The 19,645-nt window shown below is 46.6% G+C and overlaps 1 protein-coding gene across 2 annotated transcripts in view; it reads right to left on the bottom strand.

Annotated features, from left to right (window-relative positions):
• The window catches only part of GPR137B (G protein-coupled receptor 137B), a 54,248-nt gene that overhangs the window by 8,369 nt on the left and 26,234 nt on the right, over nt 1-19,645 (bottom strand). The window contains exons 3-6 of one of the 2 annotated variants that reach the window (XM_060642879.3): nt 18,175-18,397; nt 15,281-15,430; nt 12,307-12,435; nt 7,214-7,989 (exon numbers count right to left, since the gene is read on the bottom strand). In XM_060642879.3, the coding sequence (XP_060498862.1) occupies nt 7,954-7,989; nt 12,307-12,435; nt 15,281-15,430; nt 18,175-18,397 (538 nt within the window). In that variant the 3' untranslated portion in view covers nt 7,214-7,953. Of the gene's footprint in view, nt 1-7,213; nt 7,990-12,306; nt 12,436-15,280; nt 15,431-18,174; nt 18,398-19,645 lie in introns of those variants that run through there. The other variant, XM_060642878.3, reaches the window with a different exon arrangement.

Genomic DNA, 19,645 nt, shown 5'->3' with positions numbered 1-19,645 from the left:
TCAGTTACTTTGAGACACTATGCCTTCCTCTAGACAAAGACCAGGAAGATTCTTTCTTGTTGGAAATTGAAGATTCTGTGCCCATCTGAGTGGAGGATGTACCTGTTCAACTACAGTGTTCATTTTAGTTGCTTTTATATTTAAGAGGTGTTAACTTTTTCTTTTCTCAGTATGGACAAAATCTTCTTTCAGAGTTCTGCTTGCAACAATGAATTACTGTTTCAATCCCTTACTGAAACACCAGGCACTGCCCACAGTAGCCAAACTCCATAGTCCCGAATTAGCTACAAACCTCTATAAACATGTGGGCATTTACCACAAGTTAAAATAGTGAAAAGATAATGATGAAATAATTTTGAGAAGGTTTTGTATCCAGTTTCCATATCCTGCTTCTATAATCCTTTCATCCTGTTTCCCCATGCTGAGCTCACCTTTCAAAAGATTTCAAATGACTAGTTTCATTAAGCAGAAGATCAGAACTGCATCATATGGCAAACCAAAGCTGGCATAAAATACAGAATTTGTTTGACATCCTTGTGCGTATCACTACTGTCTGTTTTAGAGTTAAACAAGAGTCTGAAACAAGGTTGCTATATGATGGTATCTATATGGAAATGCCTCCTTTTCTAAGACTAATCTAGCAAATACAGGAAACAACTTACACAAGGTGGGATGCCTGAAAATGTATCAATTTGTAGCAGTTCAAGAATGTCTTTGCAGAAGAATGAATTTGGATCCCTAACCTCACACAGATAAAAAAAGTAACTCAAAACGGATCAAGGGCCTAAATGTAAGAGTAAAACCTGTAAATTGTTGAGAAGAATAATAAAGGTACGGATCTTTGTGACCCAGGAAATTTGGCAAAGGATTCTCAGAAATGGTACCAAAAGCATGAGCAACAAAAGAAAAAAACATGATTAAAATTAAAAACTTCAAAAGATACCATCAAAAAAGTGAAGAAACAGCCCAAAAATGGGAGCAAATATTTGCAAAATCCCTTATATGACAAGGGACTTGTATGTAAAATACACAAAGAACTCTTACGACTCAATAATAACTCCATTTAAAAATGGGCAAAGGATCAGGGCACCTGGGTGGCTGTCGGTTAAGCGTCCGACTTCAGCTCAGGTCATGATCTCGCGGTCCGTGAGTTCAAGCCCCGTGTCGGGCTCTGGGCTGCCAGCTCAGAGCCTGGAGCCTGCTTTGGATTGTGTCTCTGTCTCTCTCTCTCTCTGCCCCTCCCCCACTCACACTCTGTGTCTCTCTCTCAAAAATAAACATTAAAGATTCCTTATTTTATAAAAGCAAGGGAAGCAAAGGATTTGAATAGACATTTCTCCAAGGACGATGTACAAATGCCCAATGAGCATGTGAAAAGATGCTGAACATTGTCAGTGATCAGGGAAATGCAAATCAAAAGACACAGCGAGGTACTAGCCATCCAGGGTATCGAGAATCAAAAAACCAAATAACAAGCGCTGGGGAAGAGGTGGAGGAGCCAGAAGGTTCACACGCGACAGGTGTGAATGTAAAATGGGGCACCTACTGTGGAAAAGAGTCTGCCTGGGGCTCACGGGAGCGACAGTTGGTCACTAACCTCAGGGCCCGTACCCGAGGGCCAGATTTCACTGGGAGACGCCTCCAGGAGCAAAGGGGCTGCAGACACAGCCTCCCTATCCCACCCCCACCCCCACCAGTAAACAGCCACCTGGGGGAGCCAGCACCGTGCCAGCACCCACGGCCTGCCTCAGCCCTGGTGCCGCGGGTCCCCTCCTCCAGAAGACAGTCACAAACGTTGCCAAAGCCGAGTGTCCCTACTGTGTGTCTTGGCAGGGCCTGGGTCCTGGCAGCAGTGGTGGGTCACCCCCCACGGAGCATGCTTGCATCTCGTGGAAGCTGCACGTCCTGCCCTCTGTACACACTGCAGAGCGGCCCTGGCCAGCCTGTCTCCGCAAGGCTGCGTGTCCCCTGTGGAAGAGGACCCGCACGCGAAACTGCACGGGCAACGCACATTCCACTTGTGCACTTTGCGGAGCAATCCAGGCTGGCGGGGCTTGGCGGTGGAGGGACATCCCCTCTGTAAAAGGGCCAGTTCCACCTTCTTAAAAGTACACAGCCCACTACTACTTTCAAGGGCAGGAAAAGTAACTGACTTTTCTAACAGAATCAGGGGTGCCTGGGTGGCTCAGTCAATTAAGCACCCGACTTTGGCTCAGGTCATGATCTCACAGTTCGTCCGGTGCTGACAGCTCGGAACCTGGAGCCTGCTTCGGGTTCTGTCTCCCTCTCCCTCTGCTCGTGCTCTCGCTCTCTCTCAAAAATAAATATTTAAAAAAATGAAAATTAAAAAAAAAACAGAAGTAGACAAAATGAGGAGATAGGAACATGTCCCAAATGAAAGAACAGGACAAAACCTCAGCAAAACACCTAAGCGAAACCAATATATGTCATATGCCTCATAGAAACTTTAATGATCTTAAAGCTACTCACTGGACTTGAGAAAAGAGTGGGAAACATCAGTGAGACCCTTAACACAGAGATAAAATAGAATCAATCAGAGATAAGACAAGATAATCTAAAAATACATTAGATTTAATAAGTAGCCAGCCTGAGGCACCTGGGTGGCTCAGTTGAGCATCCAATGCTTGATTTCAACTCAGGTCATGATCTCACAGTTGGGGGACTGAGCCCTGCATCAGGCTCTGCTCTGAGCACCAGGCCTGCTTGGGAGTCTTTCTCTGCCCCTCCCCCACTCATACTCTCAACATAAAAAAAAAAAAAAAAAGGCTAGAGGAAGCAGAGGAACACATTAGTCACCGGAGGGCAGAGTGTTGGAAAGTAACCAATCTGAGCAGGTGAGAAGAAAAAACAAACTGTGCAAAATGAGAACAGAGTTTGAAGCTCAGCAACTCCATCAAGCATCATAACGTTGCATGACAGGGATCCCAGAAAAAGAAGAAAGAGAAAAGGGAGCAGGAAATGTATTTGAAGAAATAATAACTGAAACCTCTGTAATGTGAGGAAGGAAACAGATACCCAGATCCAGGAGGCGTACAGATCCCTCAAAAAAATCAACCAAAGGAGGTCCACACCAGGACGTATGGTGATCAAAATGGCAAAACAGTGATAAAAGATTTTAAAAGCAGCAAAAGAAAGGACTGTTACATGCCAGAGAAACCCGATAAGGCCATCCGCTGCCTTTTCAACACAAACTTTGCAGGCCAGAAGGGAATGGCATGATATATTCAAAGGAAAAAATCTGCCATCAAGAATACTCAACAAATAATCCTAAAATTTGTATGGAACCACAAAGACCCCAAACAGTCCATGCAATCTTGCAAAAGCAAAGCAAAGCTGGAGGGATCACAACTCCAGACAAGTTATATTACAAAGCTGTAGGCATCCAAACAGCGTGGTGCTGGCACAAAACAGACACATAGGCCAAAACCCAGAAATAAATCCACAATTATATGGTCAATTAAAATTCAACAAAGGCGGCAAGAATACACAATAGGAAAAAGACAGTCCCTTTAACAAATAGTATTAGGAAAACGGGGCCACATTTTTACACCATACACAAAGTAAACTCAAGATGGAGTAAAGACCTAAATGTGAGACCTGAAACCATAAACATCCTAGAACACAGGTAGTAATTTCTCTGACCTCACCCACAGCATCATTTTTCTAGATATGCCTCCTGAGGTAAGGGAAACAAGAGCGAAAATGAACTATTGGGACCACATCAAAATAAAACGCTTCTGCACAGCAAAGGAAACAACCAACAAAACCAACAGATACGGTTACTATCTAAATTATATAAAGAAGTTATAGGGGCGTCCGGGTGGCTAGGTGGGTTGGGCGACCAACTCGGGCTCAGGTCATGATCTCGCAATTTGTGAGTTCAAATCCCGCGTCGGGCTCTGTGCTCACAGCTTGGAGCTGGAGCCTGCTTTGGATTCTGTGTCTCCCTCTCCTCCTCGTGCTCTGTCTCTCAAAAATTAATAAACGTTAAAAAAATAATTTTAAAGAAGTTATAAAATGCAACATCCAAAAACCAAACAATCCAACTAAAGGGGTGCCTGGGTGGCTCAGCTGGTTAAGCGTCTGACTCTTGGTTTCTGTTCAGGTCCTGATCCCGTGGTTCATGAGATTGAGCCCTGTGTTGGGCTCTGTGCTGGCAGTGTGCAGTCTACTTGGGATTCTCTCTCAAAATAAATAAACATTTTTTTTTAAATGGGCAGAAGACATGAAAGGACATTTCTCCAAAGAAGACATCCAGATGGCAAACACACACATGAAAAGATGCTCAACATCACTCGCCATTAGGGAAATGCAAATCAAAACCACAATGAGATATCACCTCACACCTGTCAGAATGACTAAACTCAAAAACACAAGAAACAAGTGTTGGCAAGAATGTGGAGGAAAAGGAACTCTCGTGCGCTGTTGGTGGAAATGCAAACTGATGTAGTCACTGTGGAAAACAATATGGAAGTTCCCTCAAAAAATTAAAAATAGAACTACCCCATGACCCAGTAATTGCACTACTAGGCATTTACCAAAAGAATACAAAAACACTAATTCAAAGGGATATATGCAAGCCTATGTTTACTGCAGCATTATTTACAATAGCCAAATTATGGAAGCAGCCCAAGTATCCACTGACAGATGAATGGATAAAGAAGATGTGGTATATATATACAGTGGAATATTATGCAGCCATAAAAAAGAATGAACTCTTGCCATTTGCAACAACATGGATGGTGCTAGATAGTATTATGCTAAGCAAAATAAACCAGTCGGAGAAAGACAAATACCATGTGATTTTCACTCAAAACAAATGAGCAAAGGGGGGGGAAAAAAAGAACAACAAACCAAAAAACAGACTCTTAACTATAGAGAACAGTTATCACAGGGAAGATGGGTGGGGGATGGGGGAAATGGGGGAGGGGAATTGTAAGTACACTTATCTTGATGGGCACTAAGACACGGATGGAATGTCAACCTGCCAATATTATACACCTGAAACTAATACAACACTATATGTTAACCATACTGAAATTTTTAAAAAGTTCCACATAGAGTTACCACATGACCTAGCAGTTGCATTCCTAGATATATACTTAAGAGAAATAGAGACCTATGTTCACACAGAAACTTGTACGTTAATGTTTACAGAAGCACTGTTCTTGAGAGCTAAGAAACGGAGGGGCACCTGGGTGGCTCAGTTGGACATCTGACTTCAGCTCAGGTCATGATCTCATGATTCGTGAGTTCGAGCCCCACGTCAGGCTCCGTGCTGACAGCTCAGACTCTGGAGCCTGCTTTGGAATCTGTGTCTCACTCTGTCTCTGCCCCTGCACTGCTTGCACTCTCTCTCTCTTCATCTCTCAAAAATAAACATTAAAAAATGTTTTTATAAAGCTAAGAAATGGAAACAATGGGTAATTGGATAAACAAGATGTGATCTATCCATACGATGAAATGTTATTCAGCCCTAAAAAGGAACAAAGTACTAACACATACTGCAACACGGATGAACCCTGAAAACATCATGCCGAGGGAAAGAAGCCAGTCACGGAACACCGCGCGGTATGATCCCATTCCTGTGAAAGTCCACAAGAGAGAGATGAATAGACACAGATTAACAGTTGCTCAGGGGCTGGGGGCAGGGGATGGGCAGTGATAGCTAATGGGTACAGGTTTCTTTCTGAGGTGATAAAAAACGTTCTCAAAAGCGTGGTGACGGACGTACGTATCTGAATACACCAAAAACCACGGAACTGTAGACACGAAATGGGGAAACTGCACACTATGGGGATTCTAGCCCATTAAAGCTGTTTAAGCAACAACAAAAATACCGAGATTCTCAAACTTCACAGTGCATCCAAATCACCTGGGGTGCTTTTTATTGAAAACGTGGATTCCCTGAACCTACCCGGGAGATCCTCACCTGGGTCTGGAACGTGGCCTAAGAGTCAGTGCTGACACTGAGCGCCCTTGGGACTCCATGGGGACGGGAGGGAGCCACACTGCGAGGACGGTCACATTGGCTTTAGTGCAGAGGCTTGTTTATACCGACTGGACGATAGGTACAAGCGGTAGATAACGTTTTAAAGAAATGCCTCCACCTGCAGCGTGTGCTTTTAAAGTCAACGAAACACAAGTTGTATTTTAAATCCAACCCTCCCCCCCGCCCCCCGGCCCCAAAGCAACATTAGACTGTTTTTTCTCCAAGCAACGACAGGAATTACAGACAGTAATCAGATTATTACTGAGCCATGCATATTAGCAATGTAGCTGCCCCAAACCGTATGCCAAGGAGAGCCACCGCTCACCACAGTAATGAGCATTATGGACTCGGGAGCCAGACTGCATTTGGTCCCGGCTCTGTCTCCGACTGGCCGTGTGGACCCTGAGCCTCAGTGTCCTCATCTAAGTATGGTAACAGTTTACCATACTGTAAACTGTTGGTTTACAGAGGGTAAAGGATTAAAGCACCGATCAGAATCGGGCTCAGCACGCACATGCACTGCACCGTCCAGCCGTCAGCTACTTCCAGCAAACTCTGCACGCGATAATGGCATTAACTCTGCAGTCCTCTGCCTGAGGATGTTTTAGGCACACTGGTGCTTTGCCAAGCCCAGTCTGACACTCGCGCCACCTGCTCGTTGGAGTTAGTCCGTGTGTAGAAAAGGGAGGGTGTTTTTGTATTCAGGATCATGCATCGTTCGTACTGAAGTCACTTCCTCGTGGTAAATTAGGAGAAAATATCCTTGGGGGCATAAAGGGTCGCTGTAACTCACTAATCTGCTACTGTCGGTGGGAGCTTCTCGTGAGTGTGGTGCACGGACTCGAAGTCCCGGAGATCTTCTTCTGCAAGGTCATGACTGTTTTCATAACTCGTGTGTTAAGATTGAATCTGCCTTTTCCGTGGTCTCAACACTGGCACTAATGGAGAATCAAAGTGCTGTGGCATCGACTGCACCGGCCATCACTGCGTCCTTCCCCACACTGCACAGTCAGGTAAAGCAGGTCCAGTGAAGATGGTCTTCGGGGCGTCTGGGTGGCTCAGGCGGTTGAGCATTTGTCTCAGGGCATCTGACAATTCATGAGTTCGAGCCCCGCACTGGGCTCTGTGCTGATGGCTCAGAGCCAGCTTCAGATCCTCTGTCCCCCCTCTCTCTCTGCCCCCCACCCCGCTTTCTCTCCCTCAAAAAAAAAAAAAAGATTGCCTTTGACAAAGAGGAAGTTATTAGTTGTATTAAATCTTAACCCTTGGGCCTTTTTTATTTTGGGGGCGGGGAGAAAGAGAGAGAGAAGTGGGGCTGACCTGAAGCAGGGATCGTGTTTTTTTTTTCCCCAAAGCAGGTGTCGTGCTCCCCCAATGTGGGGCTCGAACTCATGAAGCATGAGGTCATGACCTGAGCCAAAGTCAGGTGCTTAAAGACTGAGCCACCCAGGTGCCCCTCGGACCTGTCATTTTACTATGTGATGTGACAAAATGGGACATATGCACACGGCGCTTCTGCTGTGAGAGAGCTGTTTTTGGGAATAGACTCACAGCAGTGTGAGTTTAACTACCTCTTTCTGTGCAGCTTAACTCAGACCATGCTTTTTTGGACGTGGGTATGTGACGGACGCTTGAAAGTAAATGAAAGAGAATGTGTGGATGGAATTTGTTATCACTGATCAAATTTGAGCTTTTAAGCCCAATAAAGCTTTGGAAAACCTGTATTCCCCACCATGAGCTAGAGGGCATCCCAATACTTAAAGAGTTTCCTGATGAGATCAGTGGTGATATTTAATGAATGAATTTTAGAAGATCTGCATAACTCAGTAAGCCAGTGTTTTCCTGATGACTGATGCATATTACAAACGATGCGTGGGTAAGAGATCCATTGAAAGCACAAGACAAACTGATGGATGTCCGTGTCCAACAATCCAGAAAGTTCACTGGTATGGTTCTAGAGTCCACACTGCAGGTACCTTTTAAGAAACCACAACTTGGGGGCGCCTGGGTGGCTCAGTCGGTTAAGCGGCCGACTTCGGCTCAGGTCATGATCTCACGGCCCGGCCCGTGAGTTCGAGCCCCGCGTCAGGCTCTGTGCTGACAGCTCAGAGCCTGGAGCCTGTTTCAGATTCTGTGTCTCCCTCTCTCTGACCCTCCCCCGTTCATGCTCTGTCTCTCTCTGTCTCAAAAATAAATAAATGTTAAAAAAAAAAATTAAAAAATAAATAAAAAATAAAAAAAAAGAAACCACAACTTGTCAGTTTTGATGTGTATCAAAGAAAAATATCCACAATTACGTTCAAACTTATTAGAACACTCCACTTCACTGCAACCACATCTTTCTGTGAGGGGAATTTTCTTCATATACTCAACGAAAACAACCTATTACAACAGAAGCAGAATCCAGATGTCTCCTATTAAAAGCAGGTCAAACCCCCCCCCAAGTTTAAAACAATGCTACTCTTCTATTTTGGTTTGGATAATGTTCTTTCTCATAAAAAAAATTAGGGTAATGTTTATTATTTTTAGTGCATTTTTTAATGTTTATTCATTTTTGAGAGAAAGAGGAGACCGAGAAAGAGAGAGAGAGAGAGGATAGATGGGGGAGGGGCAGAGAGAGGGGGCACAGAGGATCTGAAGCAGGCTCTGTGCTGAGAGCAGCGAGCCTGATGCAGGGCTTGAACTCATGAACTGTGAGATCATGACCTAAGCTGAAGTTGGATGCTCAGCTGAGCCACCCAGGCTCCGCTGGTTTTAAATTACACACACACACCTCCAAACAAGAGCCTCTGGGGTGCTCAATAATTTATCGGTGTAACCCCTAAGAGCCAAAGCAATCTTGAAAAAGAACAACAAAGCTGTGTCACGCTCCCTGATTTCAAACTATATTACAAAGATACGGTAATCAAAACAGTATGGTATTGCCATAAAAACAGACACCTAGAGGGGCGCCTGGGTGGCTCAGTCGGTTAAGCGTCCGACTTCGGCTCAGGTCACGATCTCACTGCCCGTGGGTTCCAGCCCCGCGTCGGGCTCTGTGCTGACCACTCAGAGCCTGGAGCCTGTTTCGGATTCTGTGTCTCCCTCTCTCTCTGACCCTCCCCCGTTCATGCTCTGTCTCTGTCTCAAAAATAAATAAATGTTAAAAAAAAAATTAAAAAAAAAAAAACAGACACCTAGATCAATGGAACAGAACTGAGGGCGCAGAAAGAACCCCATGCTTACATGGTCAATCACTTTATAACAGAGCAACCATGAATACATAATGGAAAGAGAACAGCCTTTTCAATAGATGGTGTTGGGAAAACTGGACAGTCACATGGAAAAGAATGGAACTGGACGACTATCTTATACTAAATACAAAAATTAACTCAAAATGGATTAACTACTTGAATGTGAGAATCAAAACCATAAAACTCCTCCTAAAAGAAAACACAGGTGGTAATCTCCCTGATGTCAGTCCTGGCAATGATCTGGCACCAAAAGTAAATGACACAAAAGCAAAACCAAACAAGCGGGACATCAACTAAAAAGCTTCCTTCCACACAGCAAAGGAAACCATAAACAAAATGAAAAGACAACATACTGAATAGGAGAAGATTTCTGCAAATCATATATCCAATATCCAAAATATCCAATATATCCAATCATATATCCAATCTCCAAAATATATGAACTCCTACAACTCAATAGCAAAAACCCAATTAAAAACAGGCAAAGGACCTGAGCATTTTCCCAGAGACCTACAGATGGCCAACAGGCACGTGAAAAGATGTGAACCTCACTAGTCATCAAAACAAATCAAAACCACAGTGCGCGACCGCCTCACACCTGTCAGAATGGCTACAATGAAAAAGACAAAAAGTAACAAGTATCGGCTAGGATGTGAAGAAAAGGAAATCCTTGTACACTCCTGGTGGGAATGCAAACTGGTGCAGCTGTGGAAAACAGTACGGAGGTTCCTCAAAAAATTAAAATTGAACTACCCTACAATCCCACAATTCCACTTCTACCTGTTTATCTGAAGAAAATAAAAAACATTAACTTGAAAAGACACATGCACCCTCGTGTTCACTGTAGCATTATTGACAATAGCCAGGACATGGAAACCACCTAAAAGTTCATCAATGGATGAAAAGCTAAGGAAAAGCTATTCGCGCTGGAGTATTACTCAACCAAGAAAAAGAACAAAATCTTGCCACTTGCAACAACATGGATAAACCTTGAGGGCGTTATGCTAAGTGAAATAAGTCAGACAGAAGATGATAAATACCATAAGATCTCACCTAGGTGGACTCTAAAAGTAAACCAAGAAAACCCACATGGATGTAAAGATCAGACGGGTGCTGGCCTGAGGTGGAGGATAGGGGGTGGGCAAAATGGGCGAAGGGGGCCAAGAGGTACAAACTTCCAGTGATGAAGTAAGTCCTGGGGATGTCACGCATAGCACGGGGTCCAGAGTTACTAATAGTGGACTGCGTATTTGAACGTAGTTCAGAGCAGGGACCTCGAAAGTTCTCATCACAAGAAAAAAAAAAAAACCCTGTAACTACACAGTGATGGATGTCAGCCGGACTTACAGTGATCATTTTGCAATATATGCAGATATCAAACCATTACACTGTACCCCTGAAATATTGATATGTCAGTTACAGATCAGTAAAAAAAAAAAAAAAAAAAAAAAAAAAGAATCCGTGTAAAGTATCCTGAGACTGAAAAGTTTAAGAACCACTGCTCTAGGGGCGCCTGGGTGGCGCAGTCGGTTAAGCGTCCGACTTCAGCCAGGTCACGATCTCGCGGTCCGTGAGTTTGAGCCCCGCGTCAGGCTCTGGGCTGATGGCTCGGAGCCTGGAGCCTGTTTCCGATTCTGTGTCTCCCTCTCTCTCTGCCCCTCCCCCGTTCATGCTCTGTCTCTCTGTCCCAAAAATAAATAAAAAACGTTGAAAAAAAATTAAAAAAAAAAAAAAGAACCACTGCTCTAGAAAATGCCCTCAACAGCAGAGCTATTCAAGGCACTACAACCAAGTAACCCCAGCTACACAGAGTATGTTAAGGGTGACCTATTTCCCTGGACACTGAGATCTGAGAGTACAAACTGAGACATTATTCTGCATTCATTTAAGAAAATAGTACCTTGAACACTATCGCGTTAGCCTTTCTCTCGTTAAATTTGGACACCTACTCTCTCCTTCAGGCTGCCTTGGGCTTAGGGAGCCCAGTTCTGAAGTCCCTGAAACACAGGGAAGTGACGAAAAGGCACATGATGCCTGGGTGAGGCCTCGCTGGGCACGGGAGTGTGATTAAGAGACCCCGCCCTGTCCCTCAGTCAGGCAAGCAAGGCGCCCAGAAAACTTCAGGAAAGGAGACAAAGCAATGCAGCTGGACTCCCGGCCTAGAATCCGCTGCCTGCCCGTCCGGTCCTGTCTCTTCGCCGGTGACCCCAAAGTGTTTAGGGTCTGACCGTACAGACGCCTCTGGCTGTTCCCAAATCAAGTAAAGGTCAGAGGAAGTGCAGGGCGGCTTCCTAAAAAATCATGCAAGGGGAGGAAACGGATCCCGAGGCCTAAAAAACACTGCCCACCTGCCTGGTCTGCGGGGGCCTCGGTCAGGCTGTGCTGGGGGGAAACACGGCGGGCTGGTTATCGGATCGCTGCCTTCTTTACCGCCCACGCTTGGCTCACATTGGCCAAGACCCACTTACTCTACTTTTCCACGGGTTTCATAGATCAGCGACTCAAAATTCCAGCGCCGGTTAGCGTGGCTGGAATAATTCACGAAGCCGACACTCCCAGGAGTTTCCTCACTCTGGGAAGTCGTGCACGTTCTGTCCCGTCCTCATAAAGACATTTATATGAAGCTGGCTGAGCAGAAATGGGACCAAACTGGGACAGTGGGGTCAACACTCCTCACGGTGTTTCCGTATCACCGCGCCTCCGGCATAACACGGGGTGAGGAACTGGAGCCCCATTTTCTATTTCCCTTTTGCTAAAATCAAAGCTTATAGATGGGGTTCGCCCCAAGGCAAGGCTAAGATACTAATGACACTGTTGTTGCTTTAGGAAAAACAGCTGATCACTAGCTCAAGGCCTGAGATACAACTAAAAGCATTAGCTGAAGAATGAATTTGCTTCGAAAAGAGTTACGCAAAGAGACAGTCACAGACAGACATGGGAAATTTTTATAACACGACAGGACAGAAGAGGCACGCTACTGAAAATCTGAGAAGAAAATCTGATTGCGTGTTTTGTGACTAGAGGCAGATCTTTTCTGCAAACATCAAATGGTCTACTCACAAGGTCCTTTGTAGGGTTTCTAACTCGGAAGAAGTAGACGACCAAGGTGGTGGGTAAGAGCTCCCACACGAAAAGAACCACTCCAAACACCACATATCCGGCATCCCCCAGCTGGTTTTTCAGATCCGCCTGCGGAAAAGAGAGGAAATGGAGTCACCAGACTGAGGGCGGAGGAAAGAAGTCTCATCTGATTCTTCCTAACGTGAACAGAGACTAATTCTAATGCTACGATGTGCGTGCTGAAATCAGGCAAAACTAATGGTCCAGACCTCAGGTGGGGGCTTATTTCAGCCACACAGGAGAGACAGTTATCACCTGCAAGAGAATCAAGGACAGAAACTGCCCGTCTCTGATGTTTTAGTACTCCAGCCTCCAAAATCTTCCTCATATCCTAATTAAGTCTCCTGAATTTAAGTTGATTTTCTTTCCTTCAGCAATCAAATCATGAGACGTTATGTCACCCCCTCCTCAATTTTTAAGAGCAGCATGTAACTGTGACCCTTTGTCTCATCCCTAGGATAAACACGTGAATTTTTTAAGCGGGGGAGAGGGGCAGAGAGAGAGAGAGAGGGAGAATCCCCTATGGGCTCCATAACCCCAGGACTGTGACCCAAGCCAAAATCAAGAGTCGGATGCTCAACCAACTGAGCCACCCAGGAGCCCCAACCCATCAATTGCGCAGGCTAGATTGTCTGGAAACAACTGTTCAGAGTCCAGAACGTTTGTCCGGACCAGTGAGACAGCTGAATGGGCCTGGTGCGTCGTCCCTCCCTTCCCGCAGGGCACACGGCCTGTGAGAAGCACACATGGTCGTGTCTGGGCAACTCCACCAGAGAGGCCAGCATCTCAAACCTAGACAGTGTGCCAAAATCGGGCCACAGCTGGCCGATCACCTCAACTCGATCCTTCTGCCTTCTCCATTACGTGGGATTCGAAGTACAGTAACCAGCACTAACCATGCCACTCTCGGAAGGATCCCTCTCGAGCTTTGCATCTCCAGTCCCATCTCTGCTACATCTCCGTAGCACGCTGTCCTTCTATTCATTCTACACGAATAGCGGGCAGCTTGCGGCCACCTGTTAGATTTGCGCCTAGATTCTCTCAGTTGCAACCCCACAGGTCTAGCTACTCATGAACAACCATCCCCCTAAAAAAACAACAGAGCTTTCAAGGTCGTGGTATTTTAAATTTGTTATCACCAGAAGCCCTTAACTGAAAGAAAAATTGAAATAATTATTTTGTTAAAACCTAATCTCTGTTGTTTAATGGATATGAAGTTTCAGTTTGGGAAGATGAACAAGTTCTGGAGACAGAAGGTGGTGATGGTTGCCCAACAATGGGAATGTGCTTAATGCCAGTGATCTGTACACTTAAAAATGGTTACAATTGTAAGTTTTATGTATATTTTACTCCATGAGAGCCTTTGTCTTACGAATAAGTCTCTAATTTATTATTGCTTAAAGTTTATGTGTGTGTGTGTGTATTTGAAGTATATTTATTTTGAGAGAGAGAGCAGGAGTGGGACAGAGAGAGAGGGAGACAGAGAACCCCAAGCAGGCCCCACGCTGTCAGCACAGAGCCCGATGTGGGGCTCAAACCCACAAACCGTGAGATCATGACCTGAGCTGAAACCAAGAGCTGGACGCTTAACCTAACTGAGCCACCCAGGCACACCTCTCTGTCTAGATTTTATCCTAAACCCACTTTGCCCTTAGCTAACACACTGGCTAACTGCACAGGTTAAATTCACCGACAGGAAAAATACATTTTTATGTTTGATTTTCTCAAAACAGGGAGCACCTTCAGCAGTGCTCAACTTTCTACCATCCTGCACGTGTGGAATTGGTTTGGGTGGTGGTGGCTGTTTTAATCTTTTCTAATTATGACACCTTCCATGTGCCTGTCCTGAATTTCCCTTTGTCCTCACGTGTTTATTGTGGTCATTTAGTGCCTTCCTCCAGGGTCTTAATCCGGCCCAGGTTCTGAGCACCGCTGGGATTTTTAGAAGTGCGTTTGTATATGGTTGAATATTCAGTATTTTTCCAGGAAAAGTTAAGGGCTTTTGCAATTCAATCCAGTAGACTCCTGTCATAAAACAGAAGTTCTGTTTCTCTCTTGTAATGGCCTGTGTGTGTGTTCTCCTCAGTGGACATAAGTCGCTCCCCCAGGCAGGGAGGGAGTCTGTGAACGTTTGTGTCCCCAGCACCCCGTCCACGGCTGAGGACAAAGCGTCGCTAGTTCCCAAATGAGGTGATGACTTACGTTCAGTCTTTCTCATTTGGACAAAGCGTCGCTATTTCCCAAGTGAGGGGATGACTTACGTTCAGTCTTTCTCATTTGGACAAGAATCCCAAATGATACGTCGCTACCTTTGTTTGTGGCTTTATAATTTATGAGCTTCTAGGATATATTAAATGAGAAGAATATCAGATGGAGACAACTGCTAAAAGGAGCTTTTACTAACACCTTAATACCCCAGTCATTTTTGTCTCGAGTTCCTCAAATGTTGTTGTTTATAGGCTCCATTTTTTTTTTTTTAAGTCATGGTTTTATGTATTTTCTGAAACCTGCATACACTGTTTTCCCTTGGCAAATTTCACCCTTTAAGGAAACCATCTCACATTTATATGGAAGCACTTAAATTTTTTTTTAAGTACTGCTTGACAAGAGCCCCAGAAAGGAGAAAGGAGAAAGGAGAAGTGTATGCATGTGTGTGCCTGCATGTCTGCGTGTGCATGTCTCTGTGTGTGTGTGCACATATATACCCTAGTTCTCTCAGAAATGTGAGCTGGAACAAGGCAGGTGCTACGATCCCATTTTACAGATGAGGATGCAGATACCACACAGGTTAGCGACCGGCAAGGTCACCCAGCTATTTAGCCGCAGAAGCAAGGAGCTTATACCTCTCTGCCACATGGGATGCTGCGAAGCAAAGAGTCGCCGTTCAGGTGACAGATCGCCGGCACCCACTGACCTGGTCTGATACATTGTACCAGTCGTAATCAAAGGAATGGACGTTCTTGCTCTGAGAAAACGAGAGGATGAACAGGTTGTAGCAGGCCCGGGAGGCGTACAGGAGGATGACGGTCACTCCGATGGCAGTCACTTGACACACGGAGGAGCCCTGGAAGAGCGGGAGCCATGAGGGCTGCGCCCGATCCGGGTCCGGGACACCGGCCTCCTCCCGGAACCCGGCCTGTGTTCAGCCTAATGCCTCAGAGGCATGCGCTATGGTGCCCACGAGCCCCATCAAAGCCTCCACCCTCAGACGTCAGACCCAAGCCCAAGCTTCATTGCATCCCACATCCCCCTAAAAATTTTCAATTAAAAAAAATATTTTTTAATGTATTTTTGAGAGAGAGTGAAAGAGACAGCATGAGCAGGGGAGGGGCAGAGAGAGAGGGAGACGCAGAAGCCGAAACAGGTTCCACGCTCTGAGCTGTCAACACAGAGCCTGATGAGAGGCCCGAACCCACAAACGCAAGATCATGACCTGAGCCGAAGTCGGCCGCTTCACCGACTGAGCCACCCAGGTGCCCCTCCCCTCTGCAAATTTCAGATTATCTTCAAATAGATGCTTCAAAATCTGGAAGTCAATTTGGAGATGCCTTAAATATGGGCTATTTGCTTAATGCAAAGTCAAGTGGCTTATGTTGTTCAATTTGCAAGACGACCCCTGACTTATGAGCCCAGTGCACAGCCTGTGGCCCAGGGAGAGCCCATCTCAGCAGGATGGTAGCTGGGAGAGTGCGATCTCGCTGATGGTGGCTCTGGGCAGGGAGTGCTGCCTCAAAGTCCAGAATCTTCTAAGCCGGAAGCTCTGGAGTCGCAGTGTCACTCTGGACTTGGAAGTACATGGAAATTGGTGATTTGTGCCCCAATTTAGGAAGCTGTCGATTTACAGTCAATGGGTGCCAGCTAGAAACACACAGTTGACAAACATAACCAAAAAACTGAAATCGATTTTTGAGATTTGCATTTGGAAGTCACTAGTTAACGAGATAGTATTTTATTTTGTCAGTAGTAGGTTATTCGCTTGTTTGCCACAGGGGTGACCTAAATGGTCTTTTGGCAGTCTGAAATTTAACCCTTCCTGTAAAAACCACAATTCTGATTTTTGTGGGGTTTTTTTCTGTAAAAAAAATTTTTTTAATGTTTACTTATTTAGAGAGAGACAGAGAGAGAGAGAGAGAGAGAAAGAGAGAGAATGCACAGGTAAAGCATGGAGGGAGAGAACTTATAAGTGGGAACTATGGTTGTACCAAAGTCTTTTGGGATTTTGCAAGAGGTCAGCCACTCACAGAATGCCTGGTGATGGCTCTGTATTTCTTTTTTTTTTTTTTTTTTATGTTTATTTATTTTTGAGACAGAGAGAGACAGAGAATGAACAGGGGAGGGTCAGAGAGAGGGAGACACAGAATCTGAAACAGGCTGAGCTGTCAGCACAGAGCCCGACGCAGGGCTCGAACCCACGGACCGTGAGATCATGAGCTGAGCCGAAGTCGGACGCTTAACCGACTGAGCCACCCAGGTGCCCCACGGCTCTATATTTCTGAAGTCAGGCACAGATTTTAATCTATTGGTCACTGCTGAGGACACGACACTGTGGAGACAGAGCTGCCTCACGGTCTGCAGACCGAACATTTACCGCAGCCAGCTGGGCCTCGGGGCACAGAAGGCAGCCAAGGGGGTCTGCCGCAGGACACGGTCGCGGAAGGTGAGAAGTCACTCAACCATTTTACAAATGAGAAAAGCCAAGGTCCACAGAGGTCAAGTGACTGGTGTGCTGGGGCCCCTCCCCAGCCTCCACACTTCACTGAGCTTCTCGACAAAGGGAAACTTGGGATCAAGCCGCTCAGGGGCACCTGGGCACCACAGCCCCAGGAGCATATCCACACCCCCCCTTTTTTTTTAATATTCATTTTTGAGAGACAGAGACAGAGCGTGAATGGGGGAGGGGCAGATAGAGGGAGACACAGAACCAAAGCAGGCTCCAGGCTCCGAGCCGTCGGCAAAGAGCCCGACGTGGGGCTCGAACTCACGAACCGCGAGATCATGACCCGAGCTGAAGTCAGACGGTCTGAGCTCAACGGTCTGAGCCCCCCAGGCGCCCCTGTCCTTTCTAACTCCAGGGAAAGGAAGGAGAAAACAGAGACTGGAGGGTGTGCCATACAGCAGCAAAGCGAGGGAAGGGGCCAGGAGCCTCCCTCTCATAGCATCTGCCTCCATCCCTGACCAGTCAGCAGGAGAGAGACGTTGTTCTGAACCCCAGGGGGCGCTGTCCACACTGGGATGTCCACCATCCCCTGACACGCAGGCCGGTCCCGAGGGGAGCGTGAATCGCACCTGACAGACCCCGGGGCCAGCCTGCCGGGTCCCAAGTTGAGCTGAGCATCCACTGAGTGTGCAACCCAGGGCGAGCTCCTGACCTCTGCGCCCTGGTCCCCCGGTCTATGAAGTGGGGATAATACCTCCCCCCAGGGATTTGTGAGGATTACATTAGCTTCCCCGTGTAGAACGCTTATCTTCTATAAAAGTGCCTGGAGCACAGGGGCCACTGGGTGTGTGTTTCTACCAATATTATCAGCGCAGTCAATCCTGCCAAGTCCTTTAAACACTGTATCTATAAGCCAGAGATGACGTCTCTGCCAGGAATTCTGCACTCTTGGTTCCGTTGAGCCAGCTCGAACGGAACCCTCCTCGCATACAAAGTTCACGAACTACACAGCTCTGTGTTTTGGCAACCACGGCACGGCTAATCATTTCTAGGGCAGGTGTGAAAGGTATTTGTTGAGTTGTCTGTTTGCAACCAGGAAACTATTTTCAGAGTAAGTTTACTGAGGGGATCTCGACCGTCATCCCACCTACCTTAGACTCCAAGTAAATGTTGGCTAAGGACATCTTCGAGATTTTGTAGAGACAGATGGAGAGCGAGACGGCACACAGCACAAAGAGAGTGTCATTAATGGCCACACGCACGGAGACAATGACCTTCCTCTCCCAGTTTCCCGTCTTCACCAACACCGCACAGGTTAAATTCACCAACAGGAAAACGAGGCTGATGAAGAGTGAGGCCAGGTAGAGGGGTAACCTGGAAGGGACCAGTGAGAAACGTCAGACGCTGCCTGCACGCTGGCTGTACGTTCTGGATCCATCCAGAAGGAAACCGCGGTATTTTCTGGTTGGCTGCCAGAAGCAGAACGTACCAGAGTTATCCAACACCTACGAGGGCAGATTTCGGAGGTGGCTGTTCCACGATTCAAATTACAGATAAAAGGGGCGCCTGGGTGGCTCAGTCGGTTAAGCGTCCGACTTCGGCTCAGGTCACGATCTCGCGGTCCGTGAGTTCGAGCCCCGCGTCGGGCTCTGTGCTGACTTCTCAGAGCCTGGAGCCTGTTTCAGATTCTGTGTCTCCCTCTCTCTGACCCTCCCCCGTTCATGCTCTGTCTCTCTCTGTCTCAAAAATAAATAAAGGTTAAAAAAAAATAACAAAAAAATAACAAATTACAGATAAAACTACAAGTTGTACCCTCAGGAAGGTGCCCTCGGAGCCACCCTTCCCTGCGTCCGGGAGGCCATGCGGACTGGGTGGGACAGTGCACGTCTGGACTGAAGCCCCCGCTGAGCGCTCACTCCTCACGAGGACACGCTGAGAGTGAAGCGCATGGGCTCCAGGTCAGAGGAGGGTCTCAGGGGGGCACCAACAAGGCTGCGCTCGGTGACCCTGGGCAAAACCACCCTGTGGGAGCCTTAGCCTCGTCATCTGAACGCAGACTAAATAACACCTGCTTTGCAGGGTGTTGCTGAGGACTAAGTGTGTGTGTATACAAGGCTGTACCCCCCAAAAAAGTCATGGATGGAGGGGGGAGTCTGGGTGGTGCTCACATTGACCCGGAAACACTCACTACTGAGGCAGTATTCTGCGGCGATGCAAATCTGCCCAAGCATCTTGCCCGAGGCTGAACGGATGCAAAATGCCTAGGTCGCTGTCAGTTTTACCTTGTAGCTTCCCAGATCTCCTCACGTCCTGGGTGACTGGTGCAAGGTCTACAGAAAGACTTCTCGGATTTACTAGAACCAAAATCAGCAGCCTCACACTTATCTTCAAGACTGTCCATACCCTTCACTTCCTTCGGCAGATATGCAAACAAGGAACGGACCTGCTTGGCTCAAAACCAGACTGGTCTAACTGGACTACATTTGGAAATCCAAAAGATGGAAACCGTCGGCTCCAAGTGGTCTGGAAGCTACAGAATGACACCGGTGTCTTCAAGAGCTGTTACAGACCGGGACCCAGAATCCCGGATCGTAGTCCCAGCTCCGGACCTCATGGCACTGA

This window comes from Panthera onca, chromosome D2 (assembly GCF_046562875.1).
Source record: "Panthera onca isolate mPanOnc1 chromosome D2, mPanOnc1 haplotype 2, whole genome shotgun sequence".
Lineage (NCBI taxonomy): Eukaryota > Metazoa > Chordata > Mammalia > Carnivora > Felidae > Panthera > Panthera onca.
The sequence above is the reverse complement of the archived record's forward strand: the minus strand, read 5'-3'. Positions and strand labels throughout refer to the sequence as shown.